The 19,516-nt window shown below is 39.2% G+C and overlaps 1 protein-coding gene across 1 annotated transcript; it reads left to right on the top strand.

Annotated features, from left to right (window-relative positions):
- The first annotated feature begins 1,820 nt into the window (after positions 1-1,820).
- On the top strand, positions 1,821-17,966 carry LOC118238206 (putative coiled-coil domain-containing protein 195). The gene is made up of 3 exons (XM_035438848.1): positions 1,821-2,055; positions 7,970-8,195; positions 17,837-17,966. Exons 1-3 carry the CDS (start codon positions 1,821-1,823, stop codon positions 17,964-17,966), a joined length of 591 nt encoding a protein of 196 aa, XP_035294739.1.
- Positions 17,967-19,516: the final 1,550 nt, after the last annotated feature.

Here is a 19,516-nt window from a genome sequence, read left to right as displayed (position 1 = left end):
AGCCTACTTACTTTCATAGACTATGTTCTGAATAAATATATCATAAAATTTGAATGTATAAAAGGAGTTTGTTGGCTGAGACCATATCTAGTTATTAGAGTGCTTGCCAATCATGCACAAGGTCTTGGGTTCAATCCCCAGTACTGGTAATAAATAAATGAATAGTATTTAAAAGAAAATTTGTTTGGTAACCATCTAAGCAGTGGTTGAGAGGCTGCCTTAAATGCCCTTATCCAATAATGAGATTGATGTCTACCTTATATGCCATCCTAGAAACTTCATCCAGTAGCTGATGGAAGCAGAGGCAGATAACCACAGCTAAACACTGAGCTGAACTCTGGAATCCAGTTGCAGAGAGGGAGGAGTGATGATCAAAGGGGTCAGGACCAGACTGGAGAAACCCATGGGGACAGCTGACCTGAACAAGGGGTTGCTCATGGACCCCAGACTGATAGCTAGGAAACCAGCATAGGACTGTTCTAGAACCCCTGAGCGAGGATGTCAGTTTGAAGGTCTGGGCAATCTATGGGTTCTCTGGTAGTGGGTCTGTATTTATCCCTAGTATATGAATGGACTTTGGGAGCCCTCTCTCAGCCTAGACACATGGGGGGGGAGGGTCTAGGCCCTGCCCCAAATAATATGACAGACTTTAAGATCCCCCATGGAAGGTTTCACCCTCCCTGGGGAGCAGAAAGGGATTGGGATGGGGGTAGAGAGTAGGGGAAGAAGGGAGGGAGAGGGAACTGGGATTGGTATGTAAAAGAAGCTTGTTTCTAATAAAAAAGAAAAGGAAAGAAAATAAAATTTGTTTGTTAAAAAGAGCAAGAAAACTTGGTTCATTCATCCCTATGTATAGCATAGGGTCAGTCAACTAATGTCTATTAGGGTGTGCAGGAAGTGTCAACATACAAAGGAAAAAGAAGAAAACAGTTTTCTAATAAATTTCACCCAGTTGAGAAACTCATTTATGTTTAAACATTCATTAAATTTCCAAATATTTCCATCAGAAAATGTGCTATTTAAGATAGTACTTTTCAGTCCCAACAAAGAAACCTCTTGAGGAAATAGATAATGAAAGGTATAGCTACCTTATGCCTTTCTCATTCAAGATTAATGTTCACCCTGAATCTTCTTACATTCCAAAATCTCCCTGGGAAACATCTGCCAAGAAAATATCCTAAAAGCCAATAAGAGCACAAATATATCTGTATGGACAGAAATTTGCCTATCTTGAGGAATCTATGCACAATTAACTGTAACACATTTCAATAATTAGTTCCTATGTCACCTTGTGGCTAACGTCAGTTTTTCTTAATCAACAGGTGTCAAAATTAGGAATTTGTCCTGAAATACAGAACTACAGGGTAGTTTACAAAGTGAAGAAGTATTTGTTTATTAGTTTTGATGTGCTTCTAGCAGTTAGTGATTGATCATGTGAATATTTGATCCCAGATGTAGCAACAGAAAAGACTGAAGAGCAATCATGGTGGTAAATAAATGATGGAAATAAGAAACTCTGCCCTTTAGTGGAAATTTTTGAAGTAGCCCCTTCTCTCAGACACAAACAGCATTCTATGTCTGCTGATTGATATGAAATGAAAGACAGAATAGTAGTGTTCTGGAAAACAAAACCCGGGATGAATAAGTTATGAAGATCCTTTACCTCCCTGGACAGTCTAACCCAGGTGCTGAAAGATGGCACAGGGGGCGTGAGCTCCCTTGTTCAAGTGCCATATTGTTTATGGGCAGGATGATCCTGGTCCCAATGAGTAAAGTACATATCTGGCTCATGAGAAAAAGTTGGTGTCTGAGAAGAGGCAATGGAAGCTAGCATCCAACTCATGCAGGTTATCCAAGAAATGCGGGTAGAAATCAACAGACTAGAGAAAGAGAATCGTGCCCTCCGTATGAAGCTGACTTCAAGTAGTCAGATGACAGCCTCTGGCTCAGAGAAAGAATCAGAAGATGAGAGAGAAGAAGCAGAGTACGGGCAATCTCTGGGGGTCCTGCCTGGTGGTATTCCCACCGATGCTACGCCAGCTGTGCAGGAACAAGGTACCAAACATATGTGGCTCTTCTGGGCTATGCTTACCTTTTCAAGTAGCTCCCAAATGACTGATTTGTTGGGCTACTACAACAGATTCATCATTTGGTACTTGCAGCAATGGGTTTCAGCCTCTTCCTCCTAACAAATGAACTTTGAATTCCTAGTCAAAAATTTCCTTTAGGTTCTCCAAGCCATATATTTCACTAACAATAAAATGACTTATGAGTGTACCAGGAAAGGTAAGAACAGATGTGTAAAAATCAGTCACATTCAGTTTTCTTCCACCTTGACTATTACTATATAAATTCTGCAAATGTAGAACAATGAAGGTGCATGTTGATTGGCATGATCATTTATTAAGCTGGAATAGCTTTTTAAGTGGGTTAGCTTATGAATCAAAATCAGACAAATGTGCTTCTCAATGATTTGTTACTCAGCCACTTGACTCTGGGCTACAAATTAGACCCTTTGAATCTTCTCCACCTGGAAGTACTGTAGGGCATACCTCTGTGCTGATGGCAACTATTTGCAATGATAAGTAGTACCTGGATGTATGCAACAATGACAAGCATTATCTCATCTCCTCTTTCTATAATGTGTGCATACATTATACATAATTCAAGAGATAGATTGTGTGTATATATATTGAATACCTTACAATGCAAGGTTAAAAGTCAAATATCATATTTTTCACAGGAGAGGATTATGTCCATAATTACTAAAATGTTGGAATCAACAGTAAGAAATATGTTCTATATTTCAGTTGTCAGTCCTCACCTTCAACAGTGTATTCAAATAAAAATGATATGCATAATTAACTACTCATAGCTCTTAATATCACCCATCAAAGACTTCAGGCAATGCCAATTAGAGGCTGGGAACATTTTGACAGTGGAACATGTCACATCTGCTGGTTGATCTTATTAGAGCTGTCTCTTTCTAATGATGAGGGAAAGCATTTCAAAGTGGTAAATATATTACTATCTGGATCTGAAAAACTCTGTCTACTGATTATCTAAAAAAAAAAAAAAGATAAAAGAATCACCTATAAGAATAGACTTCCTTATTGGAAAACAGGAAGAAAATGTATGGATATATGTAATATATCCCTGTTATAGGATTTCTAGTTCTCTGCACTGGTGACATTTTGTATTGATTAATTCATTATTGTCAAGAGATCAGTCTGAATAGTGTATGTTAAGAGACCCACAAGAGTCCCCTCTCCCCAACGTTATATAAACAGTAAGCACTGCTGGGAAAAGAGGAAGGTCCTAGTTTTCTTTCTGTTACTTTGATAAATGCCATTGTCTAAAGCAACTTGGAGAGGAAGGGGTTTATTTGACTTACACTTCCATATTACTGTCTATCATTAAGGAAAGTCAGGACAGGAACTCAAGCAGGAGCCTGGAGGCAAGGATTGAAGCAGAGACTATGGAGAAATGCTGCTTATTGGCTTTCTCCCCCTGGGTTACTCAGATACCTCTCTTATACAGCCCAAGCTCACCTGTCTAGGGATGGTGCCATCCACTGTGGCCTAGGACTCCCACATCAATCAACAGTCAAGAAAATGCCCAGGGCCAATAGGATGAAAACCATTACTCACTGAGATTTCTCTTCCCACACATGTATGTGTCAGTTGACAGCTGGGGCTATGATAAGAGGACTGCCCAAACTGTTAGGTTGCCCACTAGTCATGCTAACAGCTAATGGCTGCAGCTTTCATGAACCATCCCCCAGGCTGGGGTGGGCATTCTGCTGATCCAGTTGCCTTTGGGTCAGCCATGCTCCTCTGTGTAATCCCAATAAGCTCTTTGGTTCCACAAGATAGAACCGTTTGTTGTGGGTTTGGTTTTGGTATCTTGGGTGAAGAGTCAGTTGTTCACATCTCCTCAGGAAAATTCCCACAACAGTACCCTCACATAAAATCTATGATTATATCCTGCTCTCCAGCTAAAAGGTTTTTATCAGATCTAAGTTTTTCAGTGAAATATGTATGGTCTTTTAAGTATAGAATCATATCATCTGCCCTAGAAATAATTTGGCTTTTGTATAATAAAAATGAATAAAATTGTGTCATTTTCAGGAAATGACTGGAACTAGAGATCATCAATTTAAGTGAAATAAGCCAGAGTCAGAAAAACAGCTACAAAGTGCTTTCTATAAATGTGGAGTCTAGACCTTTTCAAATTCCATGCTATGTGAAAACAGAGGGGAGGCTGTTTAGAAAGAGGAATATGGTCTATAGGGGACCAGGGAGGGAAATGAACACGTTGAATTCAATACATATAAACTTCTTAGAATTGCATCTTGAAACTCATTATTTTGAACAGTGAGTACACATATTTTTAAGTATCATGTGTGAAGCTTTGTAAGTCTGAGGACCTAAGTACAAGCCCCAGAATCTATGTTTTAAAAAAAAAGCCTTGTGTGGTGGAGTGCACTGTAAAGCCAGCACTGAAGAGACAGGGACAGGTGGATCTGTGGAGCTCATTGCCCAGCAAGACTAGTTCACTTGGTGAGTTCTGGGCAGGTAAAGGTTACTGTAGAAAGACGGAAAGAAAGAAAGAAAGAAAGAAAGAAAGAAAGAAAGAAAGAAAGAAAGAAAGAGGGAGGGAGGGAGGGAGGGAGGGAGGGAGGGAGGGAGGGAGGAGGGAGGGAGGGAGGGGAGAAATAGATGGACAGCATCTGAGGGACAATACCCAAGATCATCCTTTGTCCTCCATATGTACATGTACGCACACAAATAAATAGACACATATACACACATACACACATTTACACAAACACACACATATACACACATACACATGTACATATACACACATATACAGACACACACATGCACACACATGAGTGCATGTGTAAACACACAGATACACTCATATGTATGTATACAGACACACACACTCACAAACTGTAGGGAAATCAATTACACGAGATATGTTCCAAGCTTCTTCCAATAGTGAAATTCTTGGTTCTATGAATCTGTTAATACACACGCACCTCATCGTACTGTAAGAATAGTGATAGACCTTATCTCTTGGGCTCAGAGAGGACTAACTAAAGTAATACAAGCAAGATCTCTGTGAATTTTTCAGTGATAGTTGACAAAAAATATTAGCTATGCCAAGAAATATTATTACTTGACTTGCATACAAGTTTATATTGGAGGTTTTAATGATACGTTGCCAGCATCATTTGAAATTCAAACTTGCAATTGGACCCTAGAAATCTATTACATAGGAATCTTGGAGTGCATCCCATAAAATTTCCTATTTTACAGATAAGAATATAAAACACAGAACATTTAAGAAAGCATCATCCCAATACATCTTTGAAAGCAGAATCTTACAAAATTACCCCCTTGATAACTAGATACCATAAAACAGAAGTATGTGTCTCTCTTCAAGAAAGAACCCAACTCAAAGGACCTGCAAACAAATCACTTGGAGCCACAAGTTCTTTCGGGTATTGTGTGATAGACACCATGAAAAAAACAAAGCAGACATTTTGTGAGTAGAGTTAGCTTCTTTGATTGCCTGAGGCCAAGAACTGAGCTACAGCTCAGGGGTATACCTGTTGGCTACAGAGTGCCTACTCAGAATGAATTCTCCTTGGATAAAACATGTTTGTAGAAACATCTGCACTGCATTGGTTTTGAAGGATATAAAAATCGAGTGCTTTCCAGAATGCCCCCTGTCTTTCCTGCTCTGCACAACCTCACCTTGAGGCTAACTATGAGTGTTATAGTTTGCAATGCAGAAGATAAAAGAAACATCTCAGGGAACACCCAGCACTGCAAGGTCCTGATTCCTTTCAATCTGCTCATAGCCTTTATTGGCAAGTAAACTGAATTTGGCAGTGATCTTTGACATTGGACTAATGGTCCTGAGATGCTGTGTTGAATATTTCTTCCCTTGTGTTGATAAGAAAGAAAAGGATAATTTGTGACTCATGGAGATGAGGGAAGAGCTTATTTGATAATCAGTCCCACATTAAGTGCAGGTCTCAAACAAAGTAAATTCAGCTTTGCCATCAGCAGCATAATTTCCCGTGAAGGTTCCCTGGGACTCAGGATGGATAGTTTCCTAATTCTTTTAAACAGAAACTTTTGTTTCTGTTTCTAAAACTGGTGGTTATGCAATTATATATGGTATACACTACAGCTCTTGGAAGGGCTTAAAGATGATTTGTGATTGTCATTTACAGTTGGTCACTTCAGATAAATTTGCAGATATATACCCTAAACTCTTACCTAAAATTGCATCTTCTGATCTTGTAAACTATGCAAAGCTAGGTTTGCTTCCACTTTTTTGCAATGTTGTAACACTTTCTGTCTTCTTCTTACAATGACAGGTGGCAAAATAAATAATTGTGGTTCTGGCATTCTCAAAACATAAACAGATTGCATAGCTTCTTTTTACATTTCTGTGCTAGCTCATAAGGTTATAGCAAGCAACATAAAGATTCAACAAAGCAGAAAGGGCCTTGAAAAGTGAAAATCAACCCATGAGGTCAATGCTGACCTAATAGGTGACAACTGATGTCCAAGCAGAAGTCAAATGATCAGCCTTAAATGACAGAGTTAAGAGAGATTCAAAAAAAATCAAGATTCCCTAAAATAAAGTTCTTTGAACCAAGAACCTTGGTTTTTACAAGAAACAAGGAAGATTTGGTTCACTTCAAGGGAGAAATGTATTGGAAGACATTGATGAACAGAAATTGAATTGCAAGTCCTCAGGAACTAAAGCCATCCATCTGCCACCAAGAAGAAACACTTGCCCATATAAAGCACTTCTGCTTTCTTCCATATTGTCTTGTTCTTATCTATCAGTGGACTGTCTCATGGTGAACAAATAAATCCAAGTCATGCAACTACAGCCAGTTAGGAACCACCAACTGAATTACTGTGGCCATCCAGGTTACCAAGGACAGTGGATGGTTTTTTTGGAGTTTAGAGTGAGGATACCTTCAAGAACTTCAATCACTAGAAGTTCCAAGATATCCTAATTTTAAGGACTTGTTTTATGATTTATTTATATCTGCATCTCTGTTCATTTTATATTTAAAATCCTACTTACTATTTAACTGTATACATTTATGGAGTATACCATTATGAATTCTATACAGTTTTATAGATACAAGGCTTTAATATTGTTAGTTAGTATAATTACTATTTATATTTCATGAAACACATTTTCAGTTTTATTAAAATAATTGGGCATATCACAATATATTGATACACATATTATGTGAATTGATCAAATTAGGACAATTAACATTTCTGTATCTTCATTATTTCTTCATGTTTGAAGCATTTGGGCTTCTCACAATCTTCTAGTTAACCATAAAAATCTACAATAATCTAGTGTGGACTAATTCTGTGTTCTTGAAAAGTTTATTCTGACCACACAACTAAATGACCTCATCTCCTCCTTCATATATCTGTATCACTTGCTTTCATCAGCTTTGTCTTCCTAGAATCTGTCATCATCTGAATTGCATCATATGTTGATTGCTTATGGTGTGTTTTCTATGTAAACTATACAGTAAGCTTGATGCAGGCACAATTTTCATGAAATTCACTACCCCATCTCTTGAAAAAAGTATCCAGCATGTGGCTATGATCAACTAGCACTTGTATCACAAATCAGCAAATAGATAACTTTTGTTTATTTGGTTTTCGAGGCAGAGTTTCTCTGTATTACTTTGGAACTTGCTCTGTAGACCAGGCTGGCCTCAAACTCACAGAGATCCACCTTCCTCTACCTCCAGAGTGCTGGGATTAAAGGCTTGTGCCACCAATGTCTGGCTAGATTATCTTCTTTCAACATCAACTAAGTATGATCAGCATAATTTTTCAATTGTGAGTATCTTTAATGGTAGAATGATTTCAACTTGAATTTTGTGCTTTCTCTACAGGCAATGTCATGATTGTTAGACGATACTCCATTTCTCCATCAGTTTACTCATATGCAACAAAAGACCCCTGGAAAGCTAGAAACAGACTTCCAAACATCATTGGAACAACACTGGCACATTCTTCAACTAGAAATCAAGAGAATGAAAAAAAGATATTGGCCACAGATGCTTACAGCAGCCAGAGCTCCAGCCAGATAGCTTCTTCTGATCACAATTTTGTTTGCAGGTAATGTTCACTGTGCCTCTGGTTAATTTACAGGCACCAGCTGAGGGGTCATCTAGCATCCTTTTAGACAAGTCAGGCTGTATCCACTGGAGGAAACAACACCAGAGCAAAAATAATTCCCGTATCACTGATGTCCATGTAGGGAACAAAAAGAACAAGTTTTCATGAGGTCAAATGGTACCTTCCTACAGATGCCTGCAATAAGCAGAAAACTTAGTCTTTATTTCTTCCTCAACTATTAATCATAGTCTGAACCAGGTACTAATACAAGACTTAGCACAGTGAAGCTATTAGATGATGAAGAGACACAGACAAACTGACTACTCATACTATTCATATGGAATAGAGAGATGTGGAGAGTGGGAAAATAACAAAGAGATGACCAAGGGAGAGGGGCAAGAGAGAGGGGAGCAAGAAGAGAAGACCAAAAAAGAGGGTGTATAACTGACATAGTGTATGGGAATGAGCCGCTGGAGAAGAGAAGTCTGTGAGCTGGATGCATTCAGGGTAGGGCAAGGTAAGAAGAACTGAGATGAGCCACAGGTGCTTGTGGTACTGAGGAAGCCTAGAGGCTTGCATGTGCTTTGGTATGCTGTGCTAATAGGCACCACAGACAGCCACTTGTCCCTTCTGACAGTGATAAGGCAATGGCTCCTTTGGTAGAAGAGAATAAGCATAAGAATTTGGGGGAGTGGAGTTTTCTTTGAATGTGACAGTAAAGGTGTTATGTCCACCAACACTTGACAAAACCTACAGACTTGAACCCCCTAATAACTGTGAACCAAACTGTATTTTTCTCCCTTCAGTTGTTTCTGCAATTTATTTGGGTCTTAGCTACAATAAGTAAATAATAGGAATTAAGAAAAGCCAGAGAAGTAGAAGATGTTGAAATAATTGACAAATAATCTTGGGGCCTTGAAGATGAAATACAGCCAGCAGCCACTGCACAGGTAGGGTCAAGGGCCCTTCAGAGCAAGAGTGTCTACTCTATAAAGTCCATCATGCAGGAGTATGGCTTCTTCTCCCCCCACACACACACACTCTTCCATCCTGCCCCCAGTAAAGCTCTGACTCTGGCAATGTCTCCACACATCTGTCTTGTATGAGTCAAACAGAAAAATAAAGAAAAGGGAGTATGGGTTTCATGACTGGCTTATCACAGTGAAGAAAGGGTGGGAAGTGGTATTGCTGAAAGAATACATGAGTAATCGAATTTAGTGGTGGCAGGAAGTCAAATCAAGAAATAACCACATGCCTGCACGAATTCTTCTAAGTACTGGAAAGAGCACAGACTTCCCACTGGCTGTCGGATGCAGAGGCCAAGGCACTTTGATTTCAAAGGACAGAATGAAAATTGTGTGTCACTTAGACAAAGTTCCACCAGAAAAATGGAGAGTTGCCCTGAGTCAAAGATGGTTGGATTTAGTCAGACAAAGAAAAGTGGAAAAGTTATACCCACAAAAGAACAACAACAACAACAACAAAAAAGACATACACACAGATATACCAAAACTTAGGGGAAAACTATAGGAGTGGGAAATTATGAGGGTGGAGAGCCAGCAGGATCCATCATAGAAGGACTTTGGGGAAATGCTATGCAACACTACCTTGCTCCCTTAATTATTGGGAATCTAGCTTTGAAAATTGTCTTGAAATTTTTAGATAAAAATCCTCAGCAATATTATAAACACCAGTGTGTTCATCTTTAAGAGTTTAGTATGGGAAGGTCATTTGTGTCTGCCCTCCTCCCATCCTCCCTAGGGGTAAATGTCATCATGAGTTTGGTTTTGATCCTTTCTGTCTATGGTTCTCTACTTTTACTATACTCCCATCCATCATTCAACAAACAAATCTTGAGGTACCACCTTCTGGGCAGGATTCTGGGCCCTGCTACACAGCAGAGAACAACTATCAGAAATCCGTTTTGGAGTGTGTTTCTTCAGAAAGGATAATCGATGAATGAAAATGCATAAAGTATATATTTATTAATAACTACAGAGGAAAATAAGGCAATAAAAAGAAGTAAAGGGTTATAGGAGTGACCATGGTTAAAACGCTTGTACTGTAATCAAAACCTGGAAAGGGAGAAAGAGAATGAACCCAAAGTACCTGAGAGGAGAACTCCCTGAGTATTGAGAATAGCTAAACGCAAAAGCCCCAATTAGGGGGATCTAAACCAGTGAGTTCAAGAAGAGGTAACAGGGTGAGCAAGCCTCTAGGAGGAAGTTTAGCATGGCTAAGGACTCTCTTGCTTAATCTGCTTTTTTAAATCAGCATTATGTAGGAAACCCTATTGTAAAAAGGCTGAAGGGAATAGCAAAAGTAAGAAGAGCAGACTTAAGATAAAGAAACCTAGACAAAGGTCGATTATTTTTGAGCCAAGAATAGTGGCAGTAGATATGGTTTCTAGGTGCATCTCACAGTTGGAGATATAAGAGTCTCTTAACAAGTCCAACATGGAAAATGGAAACAGGAGGTACACACCTAACAGTTGAGTTCCTGTGGCTATGACAAGTCAGACATGGGGTATGGAAACAGAAAGTATACACTTAACAGTTGAGTTCCTGCAGCCATGTGTCTTCAGAGAAGAGGAGGAAGGAAAGATAGAGAATGGCTATTTTCTTTTAATAATGCAAATAAACATACCATATACACATATGTAATGTATACAAACATACTGATATATACATTTGCATATCACTTGATGCTTTTACAAAACTGATTATTATTCATTGTAAAAAAATAAAAGGTAAAGGCATAAAATATACTTTCAAAATTTTCACAATAAAATATGCTTGCAGTATACAAAGTATATTTTTTACTTTGGAATATACAGAAGAAAAATTCTTCATTATCTTAGTACTGAATGACTACTCTTTAGATTGTGATGACTATCCTGCTTCTATATATTTCAAAATTATATAGTGACTGTTAGAACATTTAATTTTGAACTTAAGAGGACCCATAGGTTTGAGAATTACAGTACTATTAGCTTTCCCATTTCAATTTCTATTGTGTTTTATGACAGTTTGAGGAACTAGCCAATGTTTACAAAGTATTGTTTTTCTGACCCAAAATGGTTTCCAGATTCCAAGCTGCCAGCTAATAAACTCTGTAGAGCAGAGTCCAGTTTGAATTTAGAAATCAGTTAAATTTGAAATATTGAGCCAAGTGTGGGGTTGCATTAAAAGAAAAAAGTCCACATTGGCTTAAAATCAACATCTGGATTGGCACAGAAATCTGCTGGTGACAATCACTTAATAGGAATTAATATATTTTATTATAGTCCTTTTTCACTCTGTCTCTTATGCACTCAGGAACAAACTGGTAAAATGGCATGCCATTATTCTTCTGATTTGGAAAGTTCACTTACCTCCTAGCAACTTTCAGAGCTTTACAGAGATAAATAGAGGGCCATTTTTTTTTGTAGCTGAGTTTTGAATCGTATCAGACATTAAGCCTAATTTCCTTGTGATATTTTCCATTATCATAGCATGAAAGTAATCCTTCTTCAGAGCAATGCCTCTATCAACGTGTCTAAGAACCTGAGCTTTCCAAAATGAAAGTTAGGATTTTACTTTGACTTTGATATGGAAACCCAATCTTTTCTTCCTGGATTTAAAGGATAAATAATTTCAGTATATTAATAGAATTAAGGAAATGGGTCCAGGTAGACAATGAAAAGCAAAAATAAAAATGTTATTTTATTGAATTTACTGATAGGAGGGACAGGACTTATATCAGAGGGTAAAGCATTTACTACCAAATTTAATAAGTTTCATCCACAGAACCCACAAGGTTAAAGGAGAGAAAAGTCCCACAAGTTGTCCTCTGACCTCCACATATGTCCCATGATACACACACGTGCATATATATATATATATATATATATATATATATATATATAGACACAAACATACACAATAAATAAATGTAATAATTGTTTCTCCTAGATTTGTTTATTGGAAAAAACAGACCTATTCTAATAAAAATAATCTGTACTTTTCCACATTAGTGTGGTTAGGAAGGGCAGCCTTTGGAATGAGAAGGCTAGAACCCTAGCCTCATCACTTTCAAATAGCATGTTCTTGGAAAGAGTTATTAATGTGTCATTTGCCACAATCTATTCTTTGGTGCAATGGGAGTCATTATTGCAGTTACCTCACAGCATTTGTGGAGCACAGGGAAATAGTTGAGTGAGTGGGTCATTAACTGGCAGCGGTTGTTACTATTTTATTGATCCTAACACATGGAAGCCCTGGTCCACCTTCTTCCCGAGGGAAGGTGCAGATGTGTTCTGAGATGCTGGCCACGAAATGCCATTCTGTGAGGCTACACCCTTATCTACCACAAAAGAAAACAGCAGTGAAGAAAGGGCAATCATTTCAAGCACTGCTCTTTAGACTGAATATTAAGAGCAATTTCTCCTGGGGAAGGTCAGAAACCTACATAAAACTTTGGAGGTAAAAGAAGAAGTGAACTAAATGGAAGGATCCTGTCCCTTAAATGACACCAGCTGTGGCTCTTTTCCCTTGTCCCTGTTGTGATTAACACACAATGGACAATCTGGGATCTCACAGTCAAAAAAAGTAGAATGATCTGTGTTTAATATGTGCTTTCATAGTTAATATGTCTGACATATTTAAACTATAGAGTTGTGAGACTCTGCCTAAAACAGCATGATATCCAACTGATGCCCTTACGTTTTTAGCAGCATTATACACAGCGCTTAATTATAAAGCCAGTTCCAGTATACATTCTCACATTATTATTAGGCAACTAAGAAAAGAAGTATTATGATCCATTAAAATGAAGTTTTCACTGCAGGCAGTATTCAATGGAATACTGAATGGAAAAACAGGAAATGCTACATATTAAGGTTCACTAAAAATGTCTAATTTTTTCTCTTAATTTGTTCCATGTAGGGAGAAGACAAAGACAGTCAGTTTCCAGTTACCTAGGGATAGGTCATCGGTTCCCAAAAATTCACATCTTTGGAAGTACTCAACAAATCAGACCACAGAACAGCTAAGCATCATTACAGAAAAAGATGTGTGAAATAAGGAATGGATAAGCAGGGACCAGCACAGCAAGATCTGTGTCAGTGATCTTCCCAGGGAAGAACTCTGCCAAAATGTTCAGTAAGACACACAAAACCTCAGCATTCAGTTACTGGACTTATTGGCCAAGGAATGATTGTGTTGGCTCTCTGATGAATTTGAAGGGCAAGTGTGTGTCCAATGTTTAGCATGTAACCTTGGAACTTAAGTGTGTGCTGAGTGGGCAGAGCTGCACTGTGTACCATCTGGAAACACTACTGGGTCACTTCCCAGATGAGGTCAATCACAGCAAATCTAGAAAATGATTTTGGTTAACAGGAAAAACAACAAAGGAACCTGGTGATCCTTACAACTCTTGCTGTATTGATAGCTCATCGCTACTAGCTGATTTGTTCTGTGATGGATACTAGCTGATTTGTCCTGTAGTGGCCAGTCACAGGCATGTGAGCACAAGCAAATCCCCAACATACACTATGAACTCAGAACCACTATAGGCAAAGACACCACAGCTGCTCATGAAGAGAAAAGAAACGAATCATTATCACTCCAGGGTCTGAAATTCTCCGAACCCCCCAACTCCTGAGCTTTCAGTCAATAGACTCTCTCCCACACCTGTTTGCAATAACTTTATTTATAATACACATGCAATTTTCAAGCAAAGATTTTGTTTTAAAATTAGCAGGATTATGTAAATCCATAAGCACCCTCTCAGATCTACTGGGTGGGGAAAAAATCTATATAAGGTTGGTTTCTGCTTGTCACCTACTATTGTAAACACTGAAGGAAAAAAATGAAAGGCCCATGGCTGTCCAATCCCAGAAACACACTGAAGGAGAACCAATAGCAGGGCAGAGGTAAGAAGAATCTATGCTGATCCTACAAAGAGGTTTCTGACAGTCACAGACTGCTGGAATGGAAAGAGCTGAAGTAACAAACCCTGAAGTAAAAGTAACATAATAGCACCAAATGTTTTTTTATCACTTCCATTCAAGATTAAAAATATTCACCACGACACAGCAGACTGGAGGACAGGGCAAGCTTGGAACTGGAGGGAAAAGATACAGATGAAATAAAAACACATTCACCAAGGAATAAAGACACGCTGAGTAGGAGCTAAACTGTTAATTAGCTAAGCTGTTAATTATGATGCTGCTGTAACTTACTGTTTGTGCACGTTTACATTCACTTCCTCCTTAGAGTTTCACACTTAAACTGCTGGTTTGTTTTTAAAATGTGAGAAACATTACCAAAACTCAGGACTTTTTGTGTTTTGGTTTGGTTTTGTTTTGTTGTTGTTAGGTTGGTTTTTTGTTTGTTTGTTTGTTTGTTTGGTTGGTTGGTTGGTTGGTTGGTTGGTTGGTTGGTTTGGTTTTGGTTTTTTGAGACCAGGTTTTTTCTGTGTAGCCTTGGCTGTCCTGGAACTCACTCTGTAGACCATGCTGGCCTCGAACTCACTGAGATCCACCTGCCTCTGCCTCCCAAATCCTGGGTGTAAGCCACCAACACCCAGGGTTTTTAAAAGTAATACATGACAGCCACTCACATTATGTCACCATTAGGAAAGTTACAGTGACTAACCCAATGACAAACGCAATGACTAGTTACTGTGTTTATAGTCATTTTCCCAAACTGAACTGGCTGTTATGTGAGTCTAATATTGTCCAGCAAAAGCAAGCAAGTAAACAAACAAAAGGGCCCATGCAGTATCAAAATCTATACTTTGAAAATTAAACCCTCTTTTCCCTGATTTGCAAGTGTAGTAAATACTAAGATGATTTTACATATAATGATTGACAAGTAGCATGAAATGAATTTCAGCCATATGCATATATATATATATATATATATATATTATATATATATATATATATCAGTTGTTATGTAGCAAGCCTCTAGTAGTCTGTATGTAAGTCAGAAAATCAAATGCCTCCCAAGGACAGACAAGTAACAGAAATGTGTGAGGACTCCAGAGCAGACCCACATGGGCTCCACCTGAACGGGACCATGATATGTCTTCACCTCTGTTACATAGTATTGCCATTTGACTCCATTGTCAAGGGTATTAAAATCTTGCGTACAATCTCTTGATTCTTAAATACTGACATTCACTTTTTTTTAAGTGTGTGCAAACTTAGTGTATGAGGGAGCCAGATCTTAGCTCTGGGAGGCCAGATTTCTGCTATGACTTAAACATAATCTCTCAAGCATAGATCCCAAAACAGAAAGTGGATCAGGAAAGCTATATTTAGAGGGTGCCAAGAGGATGAGGATGTTTGGGGTTGAGAAAAAGTTGGGTGCTAGGAGAAATGAAATCCTCTTGGACAGTGAAGCTGAGGCTCTGTGCCTTCACAGTCTTAACTCAGCCCAGCATATGTCACAAGAGAGAAACAGAAGGTGAGAACACAGAACAGATTTTGTTTTAAAACTCTTTCTGAGCTGGAGATGTGGGTCGGTTGGTAGAGCTAGACTATCAGCACCCCGATAACCAAACATGATAGCACACACCTGTGATCCCAGAACTCAGGAGATGGAGGCAGGTATATCCCAAGCTCAAGGGCATCCTGGATCACGAGATGCTATCTGGAAAAAATATATATGCTACTGGTCTTGCTCAGTTTAAGGTCATGGTTCAAGAAGGAAAGATGATTGACAGGAGCACTTCCAGATCTGTTTATTTTTCATCAAATGCTGGCCAATGGGAAAATGTTGGGAGTGCTTAGCCTGTATTAGAGACTTGGACCTCGTTATGCACAGCTACCATACTAGGCTGTACACAAAGAACAAAGAACAATTCTTTGGAGACTTCATTCTCAAAACACTTTAGCTGCAGACAAAGGAAAGGACACTTTGAAGGTCAATCAGTCTGTACAAACATACTTCTCACCATGCTGTCCTACACTAACTGCCAGCAGGTTCACTGATGTTCCTTCTTAAAGAGACTGACTCTTGATGCCTGTGAAATAGTTAACGTAAACATTCTCCATTCTGTTCAGTCTGTGCTAGAAAACACATGGTAGTAATGGCACTCGGGAGACAGAGGCAGATGGATCTCTGTGAGTTTGAGGCCAGCCTGGTCTACAGAGTAAGTTCCAGGACAGGCTCCAAAGCTACAGAGAAACCCTGTCTCAAAAACAAAACGAAAACCCATATACAGGCAGAGAACACGCTTCCTCCTCGTACAGGAATAAAGCAAAAAGCCAGCTGAAGTTTTTCCTATGGTGTCTATCACTAATGCCACAGACAGTCCAAGTACTCAGTGACTACCACAGCCATTTCTAAAAGGAAAGAGAAGAAAGATTATGTTCACTAGGTCTCATATTTCTGCTTAATAATTTGGAATTACTAAAACCAATGAAAAAAATTTATTAATTTATTTTTTACATTCCAATCCCAGTTCTCCCTCCCTCTTTTCCTCCCACTCCCTCCATCTCCCCCTCCTCCCATCTGCTCCTTGGAGGGGGTAAGGTCTCCCATAGGAAGTCTACTGAGTCTGTCCCAACATCTAGTTGAGGCAGGACCAAGGCACCTCTCCAGCCCCACACCCTTGTGTCGAGGCTGGGCATGGCATCTCTAAATTAAATGGAGATTTTTTTAACTTTCCTTTCATTTATTTTTTGTGTCTTTCACAACATGTATCTTGATCCCATTTATTTCCCATCCCTTTGTGTTCTCCCTCTGTCCTTGCAGCCCCCTTCCAGTAAAATCAAAGAGAAAAAAAGAAAGGTAAAGAATCTTGTCACGGAAGCTATAGTGTGAGATAGTGAGTCACTCAGTAAACCCTTTTATCCATGTGTCTTGACTTGCAAATGTCCCATTGCAAAGAGTCATTGGTCTGGTTCGAAGCCTCTGGTTCCTGCAACACTATCGATGCCCGGCCCTCACTGGGACTCCTCTTGGTCATCCTGTGTTGCCCTGTGTTGTGGGGATCCTTCAATTTTGGGTCTGCAGGACCGGTCCATTCACATGTTCCAGCAGATCACAGATGGGGAGGATGTTGGGATGGGCCAATCCATAACCCTGGTTCTAGACCTGGGTAGTTGCAGCATTGGTCAGCCCACTCCGGCTGGAAATTTTTACTTGCAACACCATTCAACTTGAATGGTCAGAGAAAGAGTAAACTTTCTGTTGACCAGGATTTTCTAAATGTGATTCCCTGTGGAAGTCAGATTTCCAGCCACATCTGTGCTTTCTTCCTCTTTTTGATTACTTCAAATTTATTTTTTATTTCAATCTTTTCAGAATTGTATAAATGAGTACTGTATTTACAACTTGTCCACCTTTCCCTCGATCCCTTCCAATTCCTCCTGTGTCTCCTGCACTCAATGTCCAATTATTAACCTCTCTTTATTAATGTTACTCACACACACACACACACACACACACACACACACACACACACACACACTGTCATCTGTTTTGTCCCACATTGTGAAACCCATACAGGCACTCATGTTTATCTTAACAGCCCAAGAAATACTACCCTCTCCTTCAGGGGCAAATGTACAGTTTCAGTTTCGTTCATTCACCTCCAATCCTGAGCATAATTTGTTCCTGAACCTACACCTTTCCTTTTCTCTTCAGCCTAAAGATGTTCAGTTTTGGCACAGTTGTTATAGAGTACGAACTCTCTCATGATAGAAAATTGGGGGGAACAACCAATGGTTTCCATGTAGACAAAGCCACTGGTCCCCGAAACACCCTTGGTTTTTGAAGTAACATTTTCTCCAGTGTCTGCATTTATTCTCCTGACAAAAGCCACTTAAGGGGAAGGAGTATTAATCTGGCTCATGGTTCAAGAGTACAGTCCAGCATGGCAAGGAACTCAAAGTAAAAAAAAAAAAAAAAAAAAAAAAAAAAAAAAAAAAAAAAAAAAAAGCCTGAAATAGCTGGTCACATTGCATCTGCCATCAAGAAAGAAAGAGAAATAGATGCATGTGCTCATGTGCTCAGCTCTTTCTCTCTTTTACTCCGTCCAGGATGCCGTGTGCAGAGAATGGTGCTGCTGAGTTTCAGCCTGGATCTTTCCATCTCAGTTAGTCCAATTAAGATGATCCCTCACAGGTGGTGGTGCACACCTTTAATCCCAGCACTCGGGAGGCAGAGACAGGTGGATCTCTGTGAGTTGGAGGCCAGTCTGGTCTACAGAGTAAGTTCCAGGATAGGCTCCAAAGCTACAGAGAAACCCTGTCTCAAAAAAAAAAAAAAAAATCCCTCACTGGCATGTCTTCTGGGAGAGTCTGTCTTCCGGGTAATCTTTAATTCTGACAAGTTGACAGTTAACAGTAGCCATCACATCTAATTAACCCTGTTCTCTACTATAAGAGATTCAGCACTGAGGGGAAAGAGAACAAATGGACAGCTCCGAGGAAAACAGTCTCTGTTCTCATTATTATACCTTTCAACACTCTAGAAAAAGTCATCTGCTAAATGGCAATAGCTGAATGGGTATCAGAGAGGTAAGCCAATTATTGCTTTAGCTATTGTGTGAATGACTTTACTGTCTGCACAAGCTACAGGTTTTGCTTGTTTGTTTGTTTCATCTCTGTTGTAACTTTTGCTTTCAGTCACATCTGGACTGATACTCTATGCAAGCTGTTTCTTCATCGTCCCCTGTATTTTTCCTTCTTGAAACAGGAACTGCTCCTGGCATAGACTCTATCATGTTCTAAGCCTACTTATTCGGTCTTCCCAAATACTTGCTTTTCTTCCCAAGTGCCTTCCTTTTATTTCTAGGGCCACACTAAAGCTTGGTCTTTAACCCAGGAACTCAATATTTAGTTATTCTTCCCAAAGCTATTGTAAGAAAATCAGCCTCCAGAAAGCTGGAGCTAAGATAAGAAGGTCTCAGCATTCCCAGAAAATTCATGTAAACCAGTGGCTTCCAACCCTGGCTCAACACAGTATCAAATGAACTAGAACACACTTGAAAGCCTCAGTGCCCAACCCAAGCCTTTAAAGAGTTAAAGTCAGCCTCTCTAGAAGTGAACCTTGGCTGGAGGTCACTATTTCCTCTCCACCCACTTCTGGTGGCAACACTCTAGGTGGACAATAATTTAGATTGGAAAGGTGATAAGTTGCTAGGACTAGCCTTACTGGTCATCATTCTTATAGTGGAAGGTACCTGGCATTGCAGGCAGACAGCCTTCTCTCTGACACATCACTAAGATCTTAAGCAACATTAGTAGGTCCCTTTAAGTCTCAGATCTTTGGTCTATAAAGTGGAGATATTCTGGCATTCTCTACATCTCAGATACTTTATGA

Source organism: Cricetulus griseus, chromosome 2 (genome assembly GCF_003668045.3).
Source record: "Cricetulus griseus strain 17A/GY chromosome 2, alternate assembly CriGri-PICRH-1.0, whole genome shotgun sequence".
Classification (NCBI taxonomy): domain Eukaryota; kingdom Metazoa; phylum Chordata; class Mammalia; order Rodentia; family Cricetidae; genus Cricetulus; species Cricetulus griseus.
The sequence above is the reverse complement of the archived record's forward strand: the minus strand, read 5'-3'. Positions and strand labels throughout refer to the sequence as shown.